The sequence below is a fragment of the Papaver somniferum genome, chromosome 2, assembly GCF_003573695.1.
Source record: "Papaver somniferum cultivar HN1 chromosome 2, ASM357369v1, whole genome shotgun sequence".
NCBI classification, from domain to species: domain Eukaryota; kingdom Viridiplantae; phylum Streptophyta; class Magnoliopsida; order Ranunculales; family Papaveraceae; genus Papaver; species Papaver somniferum.
This window is the reverse complement of record NC_039359.1, coordinates 99,422,385-99,431,843: the sequence shown is the minus strand read 5'-3', so window position 1 is coordinate 99,431,843 and position 9,459 is coordinate 99,422,385. Positions and strand designations below refer to the sequence as shown.

The 9,459-nt window shown below is 35.9% G+C and overlaps 1 protein-coding gene across 1 annotated transcript; it reads right to left on the bottom strand.

Moving 5' to 3' along the window:
• Positions 1 to 245: 245 nt before the first annotated feature.
• On the bottom strand, positions 246 to 3,206 carry LOC113348550 (transcription factor MYB101-like). Its single transcript, XM_026592369.1, has 4 exons — positions 3,072 to 3,206; positions 2,318 to 2,727; positions 1,221 to 1,998; positions 246 to 720 (listed from the first exon to the last, which is right to left on the bottom strand). Exons 2-4 carry the CDS (start codon positions 2,675 to 2,677, stop codon positions 437 to 439), a joined length of 1,422 nt encoding a protein of 473 aa, XP_026448154.1. The 5' UTR covers positions 2,678 to 2,727; positions 3,072 to 3,206; the 3' UTR covers positions 246 to 436.
• Positions 3,207 to 9,459: the final 6,253 nt, after the last annotated feature.

The window sequence follows — 9,459 nt, the reverse complement described above, 5'->3', positions numbered from 1 at the left end:
TTAATCCCTAGCTGGATTCAGCTCAGGCCTACAACTGTAACTGTATATGAATTCATGGTCGTTCCTGAATCGGCAATGTAATTAATGGAGGTCATTTTTAAGGACACTATAGTCTACTACATATCTGGGGTTTTATGGATATCATTCTGCATTTAATACTCAATAACCAGAACAGTTTTAGTATTATTCCTCCTTGGAGGGGTGGGTGTCATTAATTACTAGTATGAACACAATGAACACAAATGTGATTTCCAAAAGACTTTCATTCATTAAAAGCTTTATATATAAATGCATTTGATAAAATCACACTCACACTTCTCTACTAAGTACTAATAATCTTAAAATCAAGAACAACAACAACAACAACAAAATGGAAAAAGAGTGATTATAAAACTTGCAGTTACTTGATAATTAAATGCCCTACAGAAGAAAACTCTTAGCAAATTCCAGGCATGTTATTCCAAGTGTCATTCCAATATTCCGAATCCGAGTTTGTATTTGGCATGGATGTAGTGCTTAGTTGCTTCATCTGATCAAGACCACCAACGTCGTCTTCTGTAACACCTGAGGATGGTCCATTGGAAATTTCACCACTATTGTCACTGTATCCCCATTCCCCTATATGCATTGGTGGTGGGACGATATCTAAGAGACTTGACAAATCGTCGTCACCTGAATTAATCACCTCTTTAGGTTCTTCTTTCAACTTCATTCCAGCACCTACGAACCGTAAAGAAAGAACGAAAAAAGTTAAAAAAGACAGCCCATGCACACTTTGGAATCAGATTTTTCATCCATGAACGTAAACACGGAAACTGAGTTAGAAGATCAACATGCTATTTCAACTACATACAATTTATTTTTTCTTAATTCACAGACTTTTGTTTAGTTTTTTCTCAAGTAATCGATGTGCATGTAGCTGTTGAACACATAACACCATTGTCAGGAATGGGCTAGTAACCTAGCTACCATTTATGTGGTATATGTACCCTAAAGGAAGCAGTACTCTAAACCTAAATGAATATTCCAATAAAATAATATGTTTCAATTAAAAGTACCCACACTAAAGTAATGAAGAAATCTTGGATTGTGTCAACAATTTTAATTAGTACTTGAGTTGCTAACTTGCATGCAGAAGGTTTAAAGAGCAAAGTACAACAAGAATAATTTCAACAAGGTCCAAAAAGGAAACAATTAATCTCATGTGAAAAAGGACTCACCAAAGGAACCTTGGCTTGCTGATGGATTAGAACCATTCATTTTAAACACAGATTCGGAAGTTGGAGCATCCTGAGCAAACTGATCAAATCCATATCTCTTTTCTGCTCTCTTCCCATTATCACCATTTGCCATGGTCTGAGCTTGTTGCAATAGAGCATCCAGTAGATAGCTCTGGGAGGATAAGTTACAACCTTCAGCGACACTACCCGAGTTAGCAGCATTAGCTACTGCTCCATCCGGTAATTGGATTGAAGGGAGCTCCAGTTTCAAGGAGAAATCAGAACTAGAACCCCCTAACTCATCTGGCTCGAAAGAATTTCGCTGAATTTGTGTCGACGGATTAAGCTCGAAATTGCCAAAATGGTATCCTTCTACATTAGAAGATGATTGCAACTGACTTGAATGGTTTTGACTAAACAGGGAAGAAGGAAGTTGTGCATGATCATTGGAAGAAAAAGGGAGACTGTACCCATAATTGCTATTAGCTGATCGGTATCTTTTGTACTCATGAAACTGGGATGCAAAAGGTGGGGTAGAAATAGTGGTATTAGCAAGATTGAAAAGAGTAAATGGGGAAGAATTGAAGCTAGGTTTTTGTTGTTGAAAAGATGAGAATTGAAGATCATTAGACTGATTTTGATTAGGGAGCTGGAATGACAAGGAAGAAGAAGATTGTCTCTGTAGGTTTTCTGGATAGAGTGGTAATCCAGCTCGTTGTCGTCGCTTCACTCTTGTATTCCAATAGTTCTTTATTTCGTTATCTGTTCTTCCTGGTAACTATATATACAGAAAAAACACAAAAACTCATAATTAAGAAAATGAATAATAATAGGTTTGACTTCTAAGGCAACAAAGATCAAATTTTTATCAATCACCAAGAACAAAGATTAAAAATCCCCCAAATAAAAAAAACAATCAAACAGTAAAACATTTTTTTTTTGGTTGTTGTTGACGAGAAAGAGATAGATGGGTCTCAGAATGAGAATTGTCTAAGACCAATCGGAAAACATAATTAAACATTGATGTAGATTGAAAGAAAAAGAGATTAATAAATAAACAATCCCAAAACAATAAATTAAGAATTTTTAATGTATACCTGAGCGGCCATGCGTGCCCATTTATTGCCAAGCTTAGAATGAAGTTCTAAAATCAAATGTTCTTCCTCCGGAGAAAATGAACCTTTCTTAAGATTAGGTCTGAGATGATTAGCCCATCTCAAACGACAGCTTTTACCGCAACGAGCCAAACCTGAATTCTTCTGAACAGCATTCCAATTACCTTCACCATGTCTTTTAACATATTCTGTCAAGATCGCATCTTCTCCAGCCGTCCATGGTCCTTTTTTAAGTCCTGAACCACCACCACCTTCTCCTCCACCACCGTGATGATCAGGTGAGAAATCTTCTCTTCTTCCTAATACTCCATTCTCGTTGATGCTCTTGTGTTTGTTCATCATTTCTCTCAGGTGTTCCCGTCCTTACCAGACTAACAAACAAACAAACCCTCCTTCAAGAAAAAAAAAAGTTATACTCTGTGAGTTTAGACTCTCTGTACTTGGAGGATTATTCTCGAAATCGTACTTTTTAGATTTGAAAGAGATTCAGAGATTATTCTCCCTTTCTCTCTCTCTAACAAACAGAGAGAGAAGAAAAGAGAAAAATGAAAAGAGCAAAATTAGAGTCTTGGGTTTGTTTGTTAATATTTTTCATTCAGACTGTTTTCTTTTTTCTTGTTTTTGTGTGTGAGACAAACAAAAGAGATGATATTGATTGACTGATTTTTATTTTTTTTCCAGTTTGGGTTATTTCTTCAGAGAAAACAAGAAAAAAAGAAATTCAAATAGGAGATACCTTTGATGAGATTGAGTTTTGAGGGCGATTGTTCCACAGACCCACCTTAGTTTGTGGCAATGGGACCCACTTGGATAGAGTTTGTGGGACCCTAAACCAAGATGGGTTCTTTTGGTTGCCTGTACTGTATTGTGGCTTATGGAGAGATTTTTGATATAGCAATTGGAAGGGGGACTTAGCTGTGGATTCCGGATGCCATGGGTTCTTTTTTTAGGATGCTGAATGAAGCTTCTAATATGACCCGGCTACTTCTCTACTTTACACACTATACGTGGTTTATAAGCACACTCACGCGTTTTCCTGTATATTGCTTATGCTTCTTCTACTACTGGTTTGAGTTTTCTTCAGTGTCTTCTTGGTTTATATAGAAGTTCTTCTCTACTTTCATTGTAATTCTCGAAGTTTTACTTTTACGAGCGACGAACACGTAATTGCGGATTAGGAAACGCGTCCGGGCATGACAGAACTTTAAATGACAAGAGGATAATTTAGGTCGAGCGCAATGACTACGGTCTAATTATAGCTAAATGTTATTAAGAGCTACAAAATAAGTATCTCCAGGGGTTTCTACGACACGCGGTGATAATTACGGTTAGACGTTTTCGCCTTAAATGTGTTTACTGCATCGGTGCCACGTGATCGGTAACTATTATGGTGCTGCAGGAGTGTCGCAGCCTAGTTGCAGTACAAGTTTTCCATGAGGAAAGGTATAACACTGTCAATCCCTCTCTTTATTGATGGAAATTCAACCCTCAGAAATGAGTTTGGGTCAGCTCATTCTTTTTGGCATGACAGGAAAAATGTGCACCGCCTTAAAGAAACGCATGCATTACATTGTACTCACGTAAGTGTTGTCAATTGGAATATGAACCTTCTATTTTCTTACCATGCTCATCCTGTTTTGCCTGTACGTTCCCAGATCGTAACGTTAACAACATTACATCGGTAAATGGACAATGTACATTAAAAGAGAGTTTATTCGTAAGTGCACATTTGGGATTAGTCATACTCCATAATTAACAGACACGCCAGTCATTCCAAAACTATTCAATCTCGAAAGAAACAAAACCAACTTAAGTTGTACAAATTTCCGTTCCATCAGACTTCTCGGGAGGGAAATACTCCAAATTTTTTAAGTCATGTTTTGGCAGTAGATCAATCTATTGCAGCTAGGTCTCCGTTATATAACTTGTTAACTAGTTATGTTCATGAGGTGTGAGATTCTATTGGGGGCTACCTCTATAAGGGAAGCCATTCTGGAGGCAGCCTTTGTACAGGCAACCAACAGGGTGTAAGTTGTAACCAAAGAGAAGCTGTTAACGGATTGCCATCGTTGGCGTGTCAGTTAAATAGGTGGATCAATGTTTTATTTTTTATTTCTTTGAATTTGCAACGGGGATTTGGAATTGTTTCATCTCATTTGCGGGCCATGTCGGGGTTCTGAGCCATCTATACATGCTAATTTGTCGAAGACAACCTAGCCGGTAAGAAATATTAAATTCTTTGGATTGTTCTATGAACTATTTTATTTTGATATAGGATTAAGAAAAAAAGAATGAGACAGCCACACAAATACAGATTATATACAAAAACAATAGGTAAAACATTAACAGATTTAACGTGGTTCAACAATATATACAAGAGGTGGGAGGAATTCCTGACATTTCTATTGAGAATTTTATTAAAAATGTAGACATCCTTATATATGAGTCTAATTACTTGTCCTACAAGTTCAGGATTTCCTAACTTGTTTCCTAAGAACTTAGACATTATGAATACGTTTTTCATTTAACTTATCTCTCAAGTTCCTAGAATTTAGGTGCAACTGAACAACATTTATCCCAAATTATTAACATGGTTTGAGTTTATCCCAATGAGCTCCATCTACCAGACTTAAAATTTGACACCAATTGAAGGGTCCAACGAAAGGTCTAATTGGTCCACTTTGTTAGAGCACTGCTCGGTCGAACTCGTAAATTTTGTTATCTCAACCTTGATATCAATGTTAGATGCACAAAAGTATATCTTGATTTCTAGTCTAATCAAGTCAAGTCTCGGACTAAGATTAGAGTATGGTAGTTGAGTAATAGACATCAACGAATAACCTTCGAAGATTGAAGACTGAAGATCAAAAGAAGACATTTGAAAAACTTCATCGACGAAGAGGTATATGAAGATTAAACCATCCTATTTACTCACAACATTTACCATTCTATCTTGAGATTATGTCGTATGATTTCAGTAGATTTTATATTGCAAAGAAGAAATTTTGAGTCATGCTTGTCTTGGTAAATCTCTCGAAATATGATTCGATCAATGGACGTCCGTAGATCCTTAACAATCTTGGTTGAGAATAATTTATTGTTCATGATCTAATTTTGTTTGAAGTTGACCATTTGGAAATTTCTCAAGCAATGATATTCATTATTAATGGTGATTGAGAATGTTTCAAATTGTTTAAAGAGAGTTTTAAGAACTTCTGAAAATTTGGACGTAGGGTAGGTACGCATACCTAGTACACGTAGCTTAGTAATTTGATTTACGTAACAGGGTATGTATGCATACTCAGCACTCGTATGCTAAGGTTCCGAGTTCGTGAATTGGGGGGAGGTACGCATACCTATACGTGTAATCCAAGGACCCGGGTTCATGGATAACTAAGGGTACACATACCCAGTATGCGTACCCCAATATCCAGAGTTCATGGAATGATCTATAGGTATGCGCACCCCTACACATACCTACCCAGTATTGAACTAAGCAGATGTTCACAAACTATTTTCACAAATACGTTCGGCATTGTTACAACTCTTGTAAACACTTACAAGATAACTTTGTTCACTGAATCACTTTGTGTTTGTGAAACATGGTTAAAATCTTGAGTGTTAATGAACATGATTTATGCTTGTTAGTTCATAAGGCATATCTTCCAAGAACTATCATTGTACACGGTTTCAGCACCTTGGACCATGTCATACATTTTTCTGTATAATTTCAAGGAGAACTTATCATATACTTACATGAATTCCTAACAACAATTTCATTTAAACTAAGAAAGTGTTTGCTTGAATCTCAAGTTATCTTAGCTTGAATTCAAAGCTACCTGAAGCCCTGAAAACCTATAAATAGAGAGTCTCATGCACAATACTTCTCAAACCCTGACACTTATGTGTCCTAGTTTCTTGACAAAATCATCCTCTATTAACCTAGGTTTCCTTTGAGAAACATAATTAGGTTTACAACTTAAAGACTTCACTTAGGTATTCGTGAATCCAGGTCCGACTGTGGAAAAGACGAGGGTACCCAAATACACCACAATCTTTTTATTTCAACCTATAAGTCCTCTACCGAATGTGATCGTCTATGGACAGAGTCGAGACAATACGACAATTCAATTCACACTTCGTGTGATTTTCTATGGATACGAGATCGGGACAATAAAACAACAAGATAACTTGTGTGATTGACTATGGATACAAGATCGAGACAATACGACAACAAAAGTGTGTTATTTGACGATAGGTTCGGTCTTAACCAAACTCTATAGGATCGCCATCAAGTAATGCGGAGTTAACGTATATGTGTATTACTTTATTGTAGTAAACAATTATAATGTGGAAACCAAATTAAAAGATACATTAAGATTTTGTTAACGAGGAAACCGCAAATGCATAAAAACCCTGGGACCTAGTCCAGTTTTGAATACTCTTAGAATTAAGCCGCTATAAAAAATATAAACCAACTTCGTATAGTTGAGACCAAGAAGACTACCCCTATCTACTTAGTTCCCTCAATATCCCTACGCCTTTGAATTCTAGAGTCACACACGTGAATAGCAAGTCTTTTGGATCGTATTCCAAACAACAAAGGAAGAATCTGTTTGGTAACCACTCTAATCAATCTTTGCTATAAGATTTAGATGAGTCTTTGACAAAGGATCTTATGTTTAATATAGTAAAATCCTTTGTCTGGTTAGATCAATCTATCCAATAACTACCAAAATAGTTAAGTTTAGATTCTCACTCAATCAAAATAAATCTCAAAGAGATATATAGAGAATGTCGATCTCATGCAACTAATCAATAGAATAAATCTGATTCTAGTTGGATCCCAGCCGATCAAGGTTTGTACACACAAATTATCGAGATACGAAAACCAATAAGAAATCTTCTTCGTTTTCAAATATTCTTTAATCTTCAATAACCTGCACAACACCACTTGAATCTCTTATGATCAATCACACACAGAACGGAGTCTGTTAACAATGGATTATCACAAGATGTCTTTAGATCTAACAACAATTATAAAGATCATGTCGATAGTTCGATCTAGTTTGAGTGAATCTTAGATCATAAGAGAAGATTCTCAAGAATAAACAAACTAGGTGCAGTCGAAGTTTCAACAACCGTTAGTCAATCAAATCAATCAAAAACTAATGACACTACAATTATCTAGTTTCCCACCAACTGTACTCATAGAAATTCTTGATCCCACAGAAGTCTTTAAACAAGGATATTATGTACAATATATACAGATTCGCAGTTATTTTTTCAATATAGCACGACTTGAAAGATACGTTTGGAATGAAACAGTTCAAGTCAATATTACTAACCTCAAGTGGAAGGATGATGTCGTCGTTGTAGTTCGCTAGTTTTTTAAATTCTTCAGGTATTCGGAGTAATACTCGTGTGTCTCAACATTCCTAGACTTTCTATTCTAACCTAAACGAAGTTGACTCTAGTATTTAATCAAGCGACTCTAGATGAGTTTTGATACTAAAATACGACAACCAAACTTGACATACCAACGCTTGGTGAGTTCAACCGAGCTATGCTTTAACGACTGTCTTTACCTGATAGTTCGTATATACTGATCTTGTTCTTATTGATCGTCGATGTTTTTTTACAGTCTCCGATCAGGAAGGTGATAGATAGAAATCGCAAAGTTCTCTTTGTATCATACTTTGTGATTCCTGATGTGTTTTCAAAGTTGTTGTAGTAATATGGTTCGTTCAAGACTTTTGAAAGCGGATTTTTAAATTTTTTAATAAATAAAAATAGCGAACTAAATTAAAAAGATGTTGTCAAAATTATGGAGAGAATGAGACTAGGATTCCACCATTGGTTGATATTAGTGATTTAATAAAATAATAATTATGCAAATCAACATTCAAATTGATTCTAATAATATTGCCTAGACATGTAGATTTCCAAAAGAATAGATGTTAATCCAAGCATAGAATATCAAAACCCTAAAGCAAGCATATTCTATCATGAGAAAATAAACCTAACTAATCAAAATCATATAAACAATTTTTAGTTCAATGCAAAAATCATAATAGAGTTGTTGTAATTTAATTAATAGAAATATATCACTTTTACCGGAACAACGGCTTCTTCCATAGCCCCAAGGAATGGGTTTAGCTCATCATGATGTTGGAAACACGCTAAAAAGTTGATTTCATTGCTCAAAGTAGGTGTACAAATGATGAAATGGAGAAAATGATGTAAATCGGGTGTTTGCAACGTTTATAATTGTTACAAAACACTGTTACAAAGAACGATAGAAAGGAACTGTTGTTGTTGTAAATCTGCGACCCTCATGTGGCAGTCGTTGTCACTGTTGATAAAAGACTGCTTCTGGTGGTCTTTTGTTCTTCGTGTTCTTGGTGCAGCAGCAGAAACAAAGTTCTGAAAACTCTTGATTCTCGCCTCCTAAGCTCTCCTCTCGACCCCAAACTCTCCTTAACTCTATATCTCCTCATTGATACCTAAGACACTCTTATTTATACTGTGAAGCTAATCTCGACAATCATCTCAATTACTCCAAAAGATCTTTGCAGTTAATGAAAGTATTTCACGGGAATATTTCCTCTCCATTTTCACACGTATTCTGAGTTGTATGGTATATCCAAATCCTCTCATTTAATTGAGCCAAATAATGATGAGAATATCTTCAATTAATTCCGTGAATAATTCCTTCCCTGTTTTCGAAAATATCCAAAAGTATATGATTTCCTTCCATTCAAGACACGTACAAAATCTTACTGTCATGGTAAGAAGATAATCATGTCTTAAAGACACAAATATCCCCATAATATCATGACCATAATCTCACACAGTTGAGATTTCTTTTCCCGTGAAGAAGAAGATGAGTGCCCCCTATCCGGTCTTGGGGTGCGAATAGCAGATGCCATGAGGGGTTTCTCTGATCAGCTGCTTGGGTGCAAATATACTTTGGGTACCCCTTATCATTTGGGCGCCCCTTATCCACAAGTGAGAGTCTGAATAACACGTTCCTTCCGGTGCTTTAGACGACTTTTTGAGCCGATTTTTCCAAGAATGTTTATTTCCAAAAATACCTAAAAGCACATAAAATACCATAATAA